This window comes from Hippocampus zosterae, chromosome 19 (assembly GCF_025434085.1).
Source record: "Hippocampus zosterae strain Florida chromosome 19, ASM2543408v3, whole genome shotgun sequence".
In the NCBI taxonomy this organism is placed as follows: Eukaryota; Metazoa; Chordata; class Actinopteri; order Syngnathiformes; family Syngnathidae; genus Hippocampus; species Hippocampus zosterae.
Window position 1 is genome coordinate 387,719 of NC_067469.1, and position 13,987 is coordinate 401,705.

The following is a 13,987-nucleotide window of genomic DNA, read 5'->3' on the forward strand; positions in this document are numbered from 1 at the left end:
ACTGACTGGGAATCGAAGTGATGGTGTCACCTTTGGCACCAGTCATCTCTTCTCATATTTTTTTTTCGTTTTATTTATTTTTTCCTATTTTTATTTTTATCTTCTCACTTTGAAGTATCATCGTGTTTTCACTAGTCATCATCTGCGGAGTCAGACAAAGTGGATGTGAGTAAAATGTTTTGTTTAAGCTTAAATATTTTCTTTCTTCGGTTTTATTAGTCTAGATCAAATACAATGAAGACCAAGGCTATTAATTGCGAAAAAAGCCGAGAATAAAGGCCATTCATCAAAATAAACCCCAACTTTGAGGCTGTTAATGCCAGTAAAGTCTGAAAATAAAACTTCAAAATAGAAAAGGATGTGTCGGATTTCGTCGGCTTGAAATGTAAATGAAGCCTAACCCAGTATTTAAGAGAGAGCGTTTGCTTTTCTGTAGCTAATATTTTAATCGTCGGCGCGTTAAAAGGAGGAAATGGAAGAACATGACTCTGTCGATTTTAATTTGAAAAGTAACGCCGGAAGCGTAGCGTTCAATATCACTAGCCTGTCAATCCAAGCGTGACTACGAGCGTAGTTTAAACGAAGGCGTCGTCTTCTCTGTCATGTAATAAAACACACTTCGTGGTGCGCGTTTATCGCTTCCTTCGCTGCTTTTGAGCGAGAGCGTCGGTTCAACTTGCTCTCCCCTCGGCGAGCTCCTCATGTGCGCTTAAAATGGTCCTCATCAAGGTTTACGTCGCCTCCTCAAGTGGATCTGTGGCGGTGAGTGATGAGGGATTCTCTTCACTTTTCTTTCTTTCTGGCTTATTGATTCAATGCAATAAGTCACTAGACGTAAAACGGCGCATTGCCTTTGATCATTGACCAAGAAAGTACACTCGTTTTCAAGTTCTATTCAGATCACAGGTGGGGAAAGTCCAGTCAGTCACAGTACCCCGGAATAAAAACACTCTTTGGGTGAGTGTAAGGAAGGAGCTGCCGGTGTGTGTGTGTGTCGGCAGGTGAAAAAGCAGCAGCAGGCGGTGGTGGGCTTCCTGGAGGCCAACGGAATCCGCTTCCAGCAAGTGGACATCGCCATGCTGGAGGAGCAGCGGCTTTGGATGTACCGCCACATCCCTGGCGATAAGCGGCCGCCCGACGGCAACCCGCTGCCGCCGCAGATCTTCAATGACGACGTCTACTGCGGGGTAGGATGGAGACACCCTCGCCACCTGCGTGCGCCTCACCATCATGTGCATTTGTTTCCGTGCCGGAATCTTTTTGTTTTTTTAAATGCATCAATGTGGCGGTCTGAGGCTACAATGTCCATTGGAATGGCCGCGGCTGCGGAGGGAGCTCCCTTTTTCCTGGCCATTGTGCGTTGAGGCTCAATCCCGTGTCCAAACTGCACGCCGCCTCCGTAATCCCGCCGTAATCCCGTCGCGGATTACGTGCCGTCGCTCTCGTCAAATTGCTTCCAGATTTGACGCGGAAGATGAAAGGGGCGGGGCCGAGGCTTGAACACACCCTTTTTCCTTCCCGGCAGGACTACGAGGACTTCTTCCGGTCCAAAGAGAACAACGCCGTCTTTGCCTTCCTGGGCCTCGCCTCTCAAACCTCTGGCAAAGTAAGGCACGTCCGCTTGGCCGACGTCCCGCTTGACTTTTTAGCGCTTTTCGTGAATTGTTTGAAATGGGAGAGGCAGCCCGGCCTCTCTTTGGTGGCCATCGGACGTATTTCCTTGCTCCTCTCATCTCGTGGTGGGTTGACCAAAGGAGACCCATGTGGTTGCACAAGACGTGGTTCACGCAAGACGAGCGTTTCCCATTGACGTCCTCCTGTGTCCAAATGATAAGGAGGGTGTTGTTTGTTTGTTTTGTACCGCAGGAGTCTTAGAGGGCGGGAGCGAACAGCAAGGCGCAAGCTCCTCCTGTGTCGTGTCTCCTTTCCGCCGACGCCAACCGTGGGACTCCCTCCAAATCCTCATGTAGGCTGTGATCAAAGAGACTTTTGGACCCCAATGAGGGGAGCGTTGACAATCGTGAAATTGTTTGGCACCGCCTTTGCTCACCACTTGAGGGGCTTTCCAATACAAGTAGCTCAACACGCTGAGCAAATCCACCCACGTTGCCTGGACTTTTCTACTCACGTTGTTACTTTAGCAATTCGGCATCTTGATGTCAATCTGCCACCGTGCAAAATATTAAAGTCTGTACGTTGACTCCATCCAATTCAAAACGATGTCTCATAGTTTCATTTCCATTCTTGCAAGTTTGCAGAGAACGCGCTTGCACTTTGACTGGACGAGCGTGGCACCATGCCTGACCCCTCGTCCCGCGGCACTCGGCGTTTCCCATCAAAACACGCCTCTGCAATGATTTACCCGCAAATCAATAGAGGAGCGAATACTCTTAGAGCGCCGTGAAGGAGACGGCATTTCACTGTAGGGGGGGGTTGTTATTTCACGAGACAAAATGTCTTGCGTTTTCTAAAAACACGTCTTAACATTTGCAAGGAAAACGAGTATAACATTTGTAATTTGACTCGAAAAAAAATCAATTGTACAAATGAGCGCGTCACATAATGCAGATAAAAATCTGCATGAGAAACTACGGTGAGGATGTTCTCCATCCACTGTGTTGTTCCCCCCCCCCCAAAAAAACCTGTCATGGTTCACCTTTAATGATTGATCCGAATGTCAACACGCTTTTGCGGTCCGAGTCCACATTTTGCATGTTTCTGTGCGGCGCCTGAGCCGCAAAGGATTGCGCTCAACGGGCACATTTTCCACTTTTGACTTTGCATCAATTATCTTGGCAGTCCCGCGTCACGATTCCTGTCTGAATCGTGGCAGGCTATCGACCGCGTTGAATTATGATCTCCATTTGTGACGGGAAACTTCTTTGTCTGACACTAGGTGAGTTTTTTTTGCCTCTCTCGCCATCTGCTTAACGAGGCGTCCAAGAATCCACGTCAAAATCTGGGAAGGGAAACATTTTTGTGGGCGACAAAACAGGTTGGATACCAGATCGATGACTCGTTCAATGCAAAAAAACGGTCGAGTTGAGCAATTTGACTTTTGCGTCGTCATCTGCGGGTGTCGCCGAAGTTGAAAATGTTCAAAGTGGCATCAACGATGAATGGAATCTCACCGTTTGTCAATCGTTTCTGCCTCAGGTTTTCTACATGCGTTGGTGTGGACAGGTCAGTATTTGCCGTTGAGGTAAAAGGGCGGAAGCCCGTTTCTCGCGGGGGGGGGGGCATCTGTTCCAGAATGTTCTCTTTTCAATGAAAATACAGTTGATGTTGTCGAACAAAAGTCCGCTTGCTTCACGCGAAGCAATCGCGTCAAACGCCATCGACGGCCGGACGCAAATTAGCATCGACCTTACGGGAATCGTGAGCCTTCAAACGGCGGCGGCTTTTTTTGCCACTCGCTCACCTTCTTCCAGACTGGACATTTTTGGGGAGAACTAAGCGGAGGCTGCGAGGGGATGGGGCCTTTTTGGAAAGTTTGGAAAGCCCCCTTGGCTGGCCATCTTTCAAACTCCTTTTAAAATTCATTGCTATGCTTTGGCTTTTGCGAGTTGGACCGTTTTTGCGCACAGTCTTTGTCATTCGTATGTTTCGTCGCGGTCCGAATTGTTTTTGGCGCGTGGGCTTTGTGCGAAGGCGCACTGGAGTTGAGCGACTCTAACTTCCCAGAATGCTCCGGCGGCGACGTGAGGCTGGCGGGCCAAAGGTCGTCACGTTGCTCCGGCCGCGTGGAGGTCCTCCATAGCGGCGCCTGGGGCACGGTGTGCGACGACCACTGGGACCTCACCGACGCCCAGGTGCTGTGCCGCGAGCTGGACTGCGGCTCGGCGCTGGCCATCCGCAAAGCCGAAATCCACTTTGGCTACGCCCGCCAACAAATCTGGCTGGATGACGTGCGCTGCGCCGGAAACGAGCCCTCCATCCTCAAGTGTCCGCACAGGCCCTTAGGCGACAACAACTGCGGTCACGGCCAAGATGCCGGGGTGGTTTGCTCGGGTAAGACTGGCCTCGCGCCGGCCTCCGTTGAACGTGAATCGATATGTCCCGCTCTTCTCTCTGTTCCTCCGTTAAACGGCGGCGGCGGCGGCGGCAGAACACGTGCGACTGAGCAACGGAAGCAATCGCTGCAACGGCCGACTGGAGGTCTACCTGGACGGCCACTGGAGCAAAGTTTGCGGTGAGCTGGGCCTGGCCGAGGCCAAGGTGCTCTGCCGGGAGATCAACTGCGGTAAACCTATGGTGTCCGCCGACAAGCCGGATTTCGGCCGCTCCCTCCAAGCGTCGGCGGTGAAAGCCACGTGCTCGGGCAACGAGACCTCCATCTCGCAGTGCTCGCATCAAGCCGTCACAGAGCACTGCGCCGACGCCGCCCTTTCCTGCTACGGTGAGTCCGCCGTCGGCGACGCTCGCGTTTCGAGGCCGGGCGCAGCGCTACCTCGGGTTGCCGCGATTCCGCCGCCCGCCGCTAGAGGCTGCTAACGGAGCGAAACGCTCACCGCGAGTTTGAAGGCGACGCGGCCGCAAAGGTCTCGGCGTCGCCGGCCCTTGCTCACCTGCAGGCGATGACGAGGTAGCGCTGCGTTTGGCGGCGGCGCGCGAACGAGAGCATTCTGGATCAGCGGCTCCGCTTGCGCCGCCTTTTCCCGGCCAGACAGCCAACCGGTGCGTCTGGTCAACGGGACCAACCGCTGCGCGGGCCGAGTGGAGATCTTGTACTTGGGCCAGTGGGGCACGGTGTGCGACGACAAATGGGGGGTGCAGGAGGCCGGCGTGGTGTGCCGCGAGCTGGGCTGCGGGGCTCCCCTGGAAGTCAAGTACAAGGCCTTCTTCGGCAGCGGCGAGCGCCAAACGTGGCTGGACGACGTGGAGTGCACGGGCCAGGAGAAGTCGCTGGCCGAGTGCTCGCACCGAGGATTCGGGGAGCACGACTGCAGCCATCAGGAGGACGCCGGCGTCATCTGTTCAGGTGCCGACTTTTCCGGAGGGGCGCGCGCTCGCTGCCTTTTCCCGGGATGCCCATTTTCCCCATCTGGCGGCTCCAGAAACGCTCCGACTGAGCAACGGGAGCACGCCGTGCTCGGGCCGCCTGGAGGTCTTCCACAACGGCGAGTGGGGCAAGCTGTGCGGCCGCAACTGGGGCGCCAAGGAGGCCGGCGTGGTGTGTCGGGAGCTCAACTGCGGGGGCCCGTCCAAATCCGTCGAGGACTTTGGCGAAAGCCGGCTCAGGGCCTACGCGGCCTCCTGCCCCAGCGGCGCCACCTCCTTCTCGCAGTGCGGCGTCCGGGAGACCTCCGAGGCGTGCCGAGGCCTTTCGCTTTCGTGCCAGGGTGAGACCGAGCGCAACGCGCTCGCCGGACCGCGAGCGACGAAAAAGCCTCCGTAATGGCCGAGCGCCGTCCGCAGGCAGTCCCACGCTACGGCTGGTCAACGGCACGGACCGCTGCTCGGGCCGGGTGGAGCTGTACCACGACGGCGTTTGGGGGAGCGTGTGCGACGACTCGTGGGACATCGCCGACGCTCAGGTGGTGTGCCGGGCCATGGAGTGCGGCACCGCCATCACCGCCAAATCGGGCGCCTATTTCGGCCAAGGCGCCGGGCCCATCTGGCTGGACGACGTGGCATGCGCCGGCAACGAGTCGTCCTTGAGCGAGTGCCCGCGTTCGGCCTTCGGCGAGAACAACTGCAATCACGGCGAGGACGCTTCGGTCTCGTGCTCAGGTGAGCCCGTTTCAGCGTCCCTCCGCCGGCTTCGCCTCCACGCGTCTCCCCGTACGCTTGGCGGTGGTGGTTTTGGCCCGTGCCCCCGTCGTCGGTTTGTAGCCGACTGCGACACCAGCAAGCGGCCCAAAAAGGTTCCCGTTGACGGCGCTATTTTGCAGCGGGCTCGCTCTCCCTTCTTTCTAGCCACCATCAGACTGCTCAACGGGACCGGCCAGTGTTCGGGCCGGGTGGAGTTCCACCACCGAGGCCACTGGTGGTCGGTGTTCAGCCCCCAGTGGGGGTTGCACGAAGCGACGGTGGTGTGCCGGGAGATGAACTGCGGCGATCCCGTCAAGGCGGCCGGATCGTTCGGCCAAAGCGCCGACGTCGGCGGCTACCAGGTCTCCTGCAACGGCAGGGAGACTTCGCTCGCGCAGTGCTCGCTGCACGAGGACGTCCGGAGCGGCCGCGATCGCGCCGAGGCGGCGGCTGTCCAATGCTCGGGTACATTTTTCCATGCAAAGTCTTTGCGGGGGCGGGAGGGGGGGGGGTGGACTTTTTGGACTTGGAGAATTTCTTTCTCCAAATTTCTCCCGCAGGCAACGTGAGATTGGTCGGCGGGCGCCACCGCTGCGCCGGCAGGGTGGAGTTCTACGACAAAGGCCGCTGGGGAGACGTGTGCGGCGAAATGTGGGACGGCGACGACGCGGCCGTGGTGTGCAAGCAGCTGAATTGCGGAGACGCCCGCAAGATCACCACGGGCGGCGAGTACGGCCGCGGCTCGGGGCACGTGTGGACCGCGCAGATCGAGTGCACCGGGACCGAGTCCACCTTGGCCCAGTGCCCGCAAAGTTCCTCCCAGGAGACATCGTGCAACACCACGTCGCTCGCCGGCGTCATCTGCTCAGGTCACAGCCAACGTCCGCCGTCGTGAGCAACTTTGCGAATTTGCCGTCGACTTTCAAAATGGCATCACCGTGCCGAACCCAGAAACCCGCCAGCGCTCTTTAATGAGCCTAAAAAGCCCGATTGAAGCCCGGGAGGCGCTCAATCGGTGTCTCCGTTGCGATCGATGGTCTTTGCCTTTCAAACTTGCAGCGTCAAAGTAAATAGCGCGCCGCCGCCCACTGGCCGCCTGTGGAATGACACCCACAGTCACGAACGTATACGGTCGTTCCAAGTGAACGTGAGTGTGTGAAAGTGGCGGGCCTTTGAATTATTCAAGAAGCAGCCGCGGCCGCTTTCACGAAAGCCGCTGAGCGCCGGTCTCGGGATCGTCTTCAAGCTCTGTTCATTCGGTGCCGTTCTTTGCAGACAGCTTGGAGGTGCGCTTGGTGAACAGCGACATCGAGTGCACGGGGCGAGTGGAGGTCCAGCACGGCGACACGTGGCACTCGGTGTGCGACGCCCACTGGGACCTGGCCAAAGCCGACGTGGTGTGCGAGCGTCTGGAGTGCGGCCGCGTGGTGAGCGTCCACGGCGGCGCCCACTACGGTCAAAGCGTGGGGCCCGTGGCGGAGGCCAGCGACGCCTGTTTCGCCAACGCCACCTCTCTTGAGCGCTGCTCGCTCAAGGGTTTCACCGGCTCCACGTGCGAGCATGAGCGCGACGCCGGCGTCTCCTGCGCAGGTCAAGTAGTTCTGGATGCAGTCGCGACAGCCGCGTTGGCGAGGTCCATTTTGCCTTGGTATTTTTTGGGGGGGTCCTGAAAGTTGAGAGTTCACTCAGTTGTTCGCTCGCAGCAAAACTGCAGCTGGTTGGCGGCTTGGGCAGCTGTTCCGGCCGGGTGGAGGTGTTCCACGCCGGCCAGTGGGGGACCGTGTGCGACGACGAGTGGGAACTCAGCGCCGCCGACGTGGTGTGCCGGCAGCTGGGCTGCGGCCACGCCGTGTCGGCCCCCTCCGCCGCGCACTTTGGGCGGGGCGCCGGCCCCATATGGCTGGACAACGTGGTGTGCGAAGGCCAAGAGTTGGCCATCACGCACTGCACCCACCAGGGTTTTGGAGAGAACAACTGCGGCCACTCCGAGGACGCCGGAGTCATCTGTTTGGGTAATCAACGACCTTATGGGGGCGGGGGGGGTCGTCCAACTGTTTCTTTTTTACTGTGGTAACTCACCGTCACTCCTTAAATGATGATAGTGGTCCACATGGGTTTGCCGTATATCGGTTCCAGTCGATTTTTGACATGACATTCTGCAGAAATTGCGTAGAAAGCCGCTGGTGTTCCACAAGGCTCCCTACTCGGTCCGCAGATTCTTTTTTTTTTTTTTTTGCCTGCCGTTTGAATAGTAAACCAGCGGTGATGCTTGAAGCTCGCTCCACTGTAAATAAACGGCCAAATGACATGTTCTATTGCAACAGTGACACCCTGCCCCCCCCTCTCCCTTGTACACCCTTGCACCTCAGTAAACATCAATCAATTGTCATACATCCCCCTGTCGTTGAAGGTGCTCTGGAGAAGCCTCTGATCGCGGTGAGTCCTTCCGCGGAGGTCAAGTGGGGCGAGAACGTGGAGTTCACCTGCACTATCCTGACCGAGCACGTAGGCGGCACCTTCCTGCTGAAAAAGTTACAGGGCTCCTTCAAGCTTCAAAAGTATAGCGAGAACGAGGCGGCCACCTTCAGCCTGCACAGAGTCAACTTCAGCCACCAGGGCTCGTACTTCTGCGAGTATCAGAAGAAAGTGGACAGTGACATCATCTACTACCCGCAGGGAGAGCCCGTGGAGCTGGCCGTCAAAGGTGCTCCCCCCTTCGACTCGACTCGACTCGTACAACCGCCGGGTTCTTTGCTGGCTTGGCCGTAAACAGCCGCGTCTGTGTCTTTTGTTGTCAGTGTCGCTGGAGAAGCCGCTCATATCCATGACCACCTTGCAGGTGATGGTGATCTACAGCCCGCGGGAGGTGTCGGTCACGCGGGGCGGCAGCTTCTCCCTCACGTGCTCCGTACACTCCCTGTACGCCCACGGCACCTTCTACCTGAAGAACACCGACACCAACGCCACCAGCGCCAAGGCGGCGTTTGGACACACGCTTCTCTACGTGGCCTTGTTTGAATTCCCCAATATAGAGGACAAAGACCAAGGGGCTTACGTCTGCCTCTACGCCGTCAACTTCTCCTCGGTGGCTTTTTGGTCCGCTCCTTCCACGTCGCTGTACATCAACGTCGTCGGTGAGACCCAAAGAGCTCCGAAGGCTCGGCCGTACTTTTCGCCCACGCTCAAATTTATCGTCCGGTCATCGCCCGCAGCCGCCACGTCTTCGGCCGCGCTCTCGGGAATTGTCTGCGGGGTGCTGCTGCTGTTGCTGATTATCGTTGCGGCTTACCTGGTCTGGAGAAGAAGGAGGCAGCGCGCCGGTAAGCTCTCGTGTCCAAATGAGTCATTTCTAAAACAAACTCAAAAGATGCCAGGTCGTGACTCCCAGACGGTTCTTTGGGAATTTTCGCTCAGGACGTTTCGTTCTCACTTCCAGGCACCTCGGTTCAGTTCGGCAACCGACTCGGAGGAGTCGGCAAGGCTGACTTGAACGACACGGGCAACGGAAGACTCGAGGGCGGGTAGGGAAAAGAAAAAACTGCTTTTCAGCTCCACCCCACGCGAAATGGTGTCAAAAGGCGCTTTCTCTCCTCAGCGCGGCCGCCGGCGAGGGTGGCGCTCCGAGCCAACCGGCAGACAAGACGGCCCAAGCGGACTCTGCGGAGACGGTCCCCGAGGACCTGGCCGGCCGAGTGTGTTATGAGCTGGAACCGCTGGTTTTCTCCTGATCGCGCCGATATCTTTGCTTCGCTTATTATGCGCTCTCTCCATTGCTCTCATTTCAGAAGTACGGTCGACGCCCGCTTACACGCTGTTCCGTCTTTTTGCAGTTTGTTGCAAATGTTTTCAGTATTATAACCAAATTCGGTCCCTATCCCCCGGGGCTCGACCACCATCCATGCCGTGGCAATTGCTACTCAGCTAACCGGCATACGAGGATGGATGGCATTCGTGCGCTGGCCTAACACCAAAGTGGCCATTTGTTGCTTGAAGGAGTGAACACCAGACCTTAAATATTTCCGCCGAGTTATCGTGCTGTTTTTTTTTGTTGCTCTTAGCAGTGTTTGTACATGTACAAAACAATAAAACTTTCTTTTTACTCCAACGAAGCACTTCTTTGTGCGTGTGCGTGTCAATAAGCCACAACTGGAAAGGTAGTGGCACACATAGTGGGCGTGGCGACACGCTCCCCACGCCCAGGTTAATCATGTCCAAACCTGCTCGCCTTGTCTGCTTTCTGACACACGGGTTCTGCCACCGGACGCTGCTTCTTGAAATCACTTGTTTTGGGGTTCAACTTGCAGCCATGCCAGTCAAAGTGTTTTACACCAGTGTGAGCGGTAACTCTCAGGTACAGTATTGATCCCTTTTGCGGACTTAAGGTGACTTGGTCCCAAAAGTCTACCGTACTTGTTTCAATGGTGTTTTCCTCCAGACCAAGAAAGACCAACAGAAACTCTTCATGGTCCTTGAGAGCAAGAAGATTCCTTTTGAGAGAGTGGACATTGCCGCGAGTGATGCGGACAAGGAATTAATGAGGTCTATCGTTGGGGACCCAAAAGCATTGCCACCGCAAATATGTAACGGGAATACTTACTGCGGAGTAAGTTGTTGTTTTTTTTTAATTCATCCCGTCACGGTGTGTGGGCACATGCAACTAAAATCAATATTTGAGCTTTTTACAACGGCGCACAGACACAGTAGCGACACACGCCCTGAACTGTAGTCTGGTTCTTCAAGCATTTCCAGTGTTGCCTTGAGATGCCAGAACTCATTTGCGACATTTTTTTTACTTTGACTTGCGAGCCCGGACTCAAACTTTGAGTGCGGTGTAGTCCGAGTAAACTCGATTCGCAATCAGCAATACTTTGTCAAGTAGGTGTGTGAAAATAACAGGCACCGTGATTCACAATTCCGTCAACAAATACATGTACGCTACATGTTGTCACATGTTGTGTCCCCCCCCCCCCACCCCCCAACCCCCTTTTCTCCATTCAGGACATGACTGCGTTCGAAGAAGCACTTGAGTGTGAAGATTTGGGAGCTTTTCTCAAAATCTAACTCTGAGAGGACACTGAGAGCGACTGGCTAGCACGACCGCACTACACGGCAGAGATCCGGCATTCAATTCCAGGGTCTGGCCTTCTAGTGTGGAGTTTGTATCTTCTCCCTGTGCCTGTGTTTTTGGGTTGACTTTCCCTTCAATGACGCAAACCAATAAAGAACAAGTTAAAAACGACTTGATCGCCGTCCAATAAAGAACAAGTTAAAAACGACTTGATCGCCGTCTTCTTCACCGTGTATTGGTTGACAACCACATAGACAAATCAATTGTGGCGCACATTTCATCCAGCCAATTTAAAGGAGCCATTCAAAGCAGCTCAAAAGTCTCCAAAGGTATTGCAGTTATTCAATTCGGGAGATTACTTCTTGTACTACGCAGCCTCATGAGAAAGGAATATTTTTTATTTGAATATTCGTACTGCACTGTGACGGCACAGCTCATCTTGTGTGCCTTTCCTTACATGGCCTACTGAGTGACGTGCGCAATTTTATTCCCCATTAGTCAGCAGATGTGTGTATATGTCCATAATAAGAGCAATGGACATGCTAAAAGTCGCATGTTTAGTTTGCTATTCATGAATTAAATCAGAACAAAGCAGGCAGTCCTCGGGCGCCGTCATTTGAGAGGGGGGCCTTCCAAGCGACATGAAAACCGTGTCGCGGACTTATGACGTCCTCTTTCAACTACTCCAGAGGAGGAAAAGGTACGTTCGCTCATCGGCGGGACACAATCTACTCAATTAATATTCCATCCTGCTTTGTGACAATCCCAAAACATCTGATCGGCCATGGAAAATAACTACTACGTGCCGTTTGTGCTTTATTGCAGAAGTTTAGGTCCGCCGTCCATCCTAAATCAACAATGGCCGAGGAAGGGTAAGCATAGCGTCGGGCTCATGTGGGACGTACAAACCGAGACATTATTGGAACATTATAATTTGCTCAATGTTTCACCCCTCTTCCACCGTAAAGGTGTTGTTTCAATTGAACGATTCGAGAGGCATTTTATTTTGCTTTATTTGAACGAAGTGGTTCGAGTGTTGCCGCTTCACGACTCGGTTTCGCTGTCTTGCCTAGTTAGCCAATAAGGGCGCGTAGCGTGCCAGCTTCAAGCTGCTTTTCTTACCGCAAGTTGTTTACGTTGAATCACTAAAATGTTGAACATATCTCATTTTGCTCCGTACGTGGGGGAGACAATCGTTCAGCTCAGCTTCCGCGTGCTTGAATGATGACTTGTCATCTTTTGTCGGATACCCCTTCACTCTCCAATGGGTGACATTTCTTTTCTGACAAGCTGGAAGCTCTTTACCACCTTTCCCCATTGGAGGTTTTCTGTTGTGCATTTGCTTACCCCCCCCCTTTTTTTTTTTATGACAGCGTTGCCGCCGGAGGTGTGATGGATGTCAACACCGCTCTCCCCGAAGTGCTGAAGACCGCACTCGTCAACGACGGCCTTGCCCGCGGTATCCGCGAGGCTGCCAAAGCTCTGGACAAGTATGTCTGCTGTCCCAAATGAACTGTGGTACCTTGACTTACCAGTGACGCAATTTACCAAATCCGTGGCACTTGCTTCGTCTCGTTTATTTTATTTTTTTTAATAACCCCCTCAACATGCTTTCTAAGAAAGTGTTTCAGTGACAAACAAATGTGTGTTTTGTGCAGACCGGAATGAATAACTGGCGTTTCTATTAGTATCGGCGGAAAGTTGATCTCGGTTTCGAGCGTGTTCGTCGGTGAATGAAGCCGATAGGTCAAGGTGCCACCGTTTTGGGTCAAAGCACATATCAGTGATGATATCTTGGCTCCCTCTACTGAACACTCTGAAGAGGAACGCCATTGTTACCCAATTGTGTCTGAGATGTTGCACAAAAGTGTCGAGGCTTTCCATTGCAATTTCACGGCTTTCACACTTGCGCTCTTGGATGAAATTCAGGCGCCAGGCCCACCTGTGTGTCCTCGCTGCCAACTGCGACGAGCCCATGTACGTCAAGCTGGTGGAGGCCCTCTGCGCCGAGCATCAGATCAACCTGATCAAGGTTAGCCAACCTGCGTGACCTCTCTTCCCTCTTGCTGTCGTGTTCATAAGGAAGTCCTTCGGTCTGAATTGACCAATTGTGCATATTTGAAGATTTGGGGCCTGGTGATTTGGTTTGAACTACTGCAATTGATCAAAGAAGAATCGTTCCACACCCACATAGTATAAAAACGGTTTTTTCAATTTTCAATTGTCTTATCGGGGAAATTGATTTTAAAATGGAAAATGCGGAGCTGTTTATTGGAAGGCCCGGCTTGCATCGCTGATGATAATCTGGCTCCCTCTACTGAAAGCCGTGACGATTTTGCCACTGTTACCCAATTTGTGTCTGAGATGCAGCCAAGTTGCCGCCTTTCCTTTCTCTCCTACCGTTGTTGTTTACAACTGCTTTGATGGGATGTGACGACGTGCGCGCGCTCTCTCGCTCAGGTTGACGACAACAAGAAGCTCGGCGAGTGGGTCGGTCTCTGCAAGATTGACCGCGAGGGCAAACCCCGCAAGGTGGTGGGCTGCAGCTGCGTCGTCGTCAAGGTAACGACTACCGAGAAGCCTCCATTTCAACCCTAAAAATCCAAATGGGTTTGGAAAGTGCTTTCAAAACTGGGGGTGAGAGCGAGTATGCCCTCATTTTTGTTCAATGGATCTAAAATGGCTCTGTGGGAAGGCGGGCTTGGACCCTCTTCCGCCCGAGTGGAAGCGCTCGCGTCGCTAGATCCCGTCTCGCGTCGAGCTTTGCGTGCCAGACAAGTCCAGGTGCCGTGGCCCTGCCGTGCCGCGCAGCTGTTGTTTAAACTGGCTAGAAGGACCGCCACTGTACGAACCCCGTCACCTCGCCTGTGCTGACCGGGGCCCCTGAAAATGGCCACAACCCGCCAAAAAACGCCGGCTGCCGCAACCAAAGCCCCCGGTTGTTTCTGTCCGTCTGTCCCTCCCCCACACCGCGACAGTCCAAACGGCCCACCTCCTGGATTAAACGTTTTTGTTTTTCTGTCGTTCTTTTGAATTCCCGCCACAGGACTATGGCAAGGAGTCTCAAGCCAAAGACGTCATTGAGGAATACTTCAAAGCCAAGAAGTAAAAGGAGACAATAAAAAGACTTTGCAACTCACGACATTTCTCTCTGAAATTGTTTCG

The 13,987-nt window shown here is 54.2% G+C and overlaps 4 protein-coding genes and 3 non-coding genes across 8 annotated transcripts; all 7 read left to right on the top strand.

Annotated features, from left to right (window-relative positions):
- Nucleotides 1–174: 174 nt before the first annotated feature.
- Nucleotides 175–2,233, top strand: sh3bgrl2 (SH3 domain binding glutamate-rich protein like 2). 2 transcript variants are annotated; one of them, XM_052053509.1, is made up of 4 exons: nucleotides 175–762; nucleotides 1,014–1,187; nucleotides 1,526–1,606; nucleotides 1,867–2,233. In XM_052053509.1, the coding sequence occupies exons 1-4, from the start codon at nucleotides 715–717 to the stop codon at nucleotides 1,873–1,875; spliced, it is 312 nt and encodes a 103-aa protein (XP_051909469.1). In that variant the 5' UTR covers nucleotides 175–714; the 3' UTR covers nucleotides 1,876–2,233. The 2 variants fall into 2 exon arrangements, with proteins under 2 accessions (XP_051909469.1, XP_051909468.1); XM_052053508.1 differs by having other exon boundaries at nucleotides 1,002–1,187; nucleotides 1,867–2,229.
- Nucleotides 2,234–2,784: 551 nt separating this feature from the next.
- Nucleotides 2,785–9,590, top strand: LOC127592599 (deleted in malignant brain tumors 1 protein-like). The gene is made up of 16 exons (XM_052053495.1): nucleotides 2,785–2,896; nucleotides 3,157–3,183; nucleotides 3,685–4,011; nucleotides 4,109–4,399; nucleotides 4,667–4,981; nucleotides 5,058–5,342; nucleotides 5,419–5,733; nucleotides 5,920–6,219; nucleotides 6,315–6,623; nucleotides 7,030–7,344; nucleotides 7,458–7,766; nucleotides 8,165–8,458; nucleotides 8,553–8,888; nucleotides 8,967–9,074; nucleotides 9,191–9,275; nucleotides 9,350–9,590. Exons 1-16 carry the CDS (start codon nucleotides 2,854–2,856, stop codon nucleotides 9,480–9,482), a joined length of 3,792 nt encoding a protein of 1,263 aa, XP_051909455.1. The 5' UTR covers nucleotides 2,785–2,853; the 3' UTR covers nucleotides 9,483–9,590.
- Nucleotides 9,591–9,934: 344 nt separating this feature from the next.
- On the top strand, nucleotides 9,935–10,993 carry zgc:153284 (uncharacterized protein LOC751696 homolog). The gene is made up of 3 exons (XM_052053507.1): nucleotides 9,935–10,105; nucleotides 10,190–10,357; nucleotides 10,753–10,993. The coding sequence occupies exons 1-3, from the start codon at nucleotides 9,962–9,964 to the stop codon at nucleotides 10,813–10,815; spliced, it is 375 nt and encodes a 124-aa protein (XP_051909467.1). The 5' UTR covers nucleotides 9,935–9,961; the 3' UTR covers nucleotides 10,816–10,993.
- A 430-nt stretch (nucleotides 10,994–11,423) lies between these two features.
- Nucleotides 11,424–13,959, top strand: rps12 (ribosomal protein S12). Its single transcript, XM_052053506.1, has 6 exons — nucleotides 11,424–11,522; nucleotides 11,648–11,694; nucleotides 12,196–12,312; nucleotides 12,752–12,854; nucleotides 13,283–13,384; nucleotides 13,869–13,959. The coding sequence occupies exons 2-6, from the start codon at nucleotides 11,681–11,683 to the stop codon at nucleotides 13,929–13,931; spliced, it is 399 nt and encodes a 132-aa protein (XP_051909466.1). The 5' UTR covers nucleotides 11,424–11,522; nucleotides 11,648–11,680; the 3' UTR covers nucleotides 13,932–13,959.
- LOC127592738 (small nucleolar RNA SNORD101) lies at nucleotides 12,038–12,113 on the top strand. The gene has a single exon (XR_007960205.1). It is a non-coding gene; the product is annotated as a small nucleolar RNA SNORD101 (small nucleolar RNA).
- Nucleotides 12,599–12,681, top strand: LOC127592742 (small nucleolar RNA SNORD100). Its single transcript, XR_007960208.1, has one exon. It is a non-coding gene; the product is annotated as a small nucleolar RNA SNORD100 (small nucleolar RNA).
- On the top strand, nucleotides 13,109–13,191 carry LOC127592743 (small nucleolar RNA SNORD100). The gene has a single exon (XR_007960209.1). It is a non-coding gene; the product is annotated as a small nucleolar RNA SNORD100 (small nucleolar RNA).
- Nucleotides 13,960–13,987: the final 28 nt, after the last annotated feature.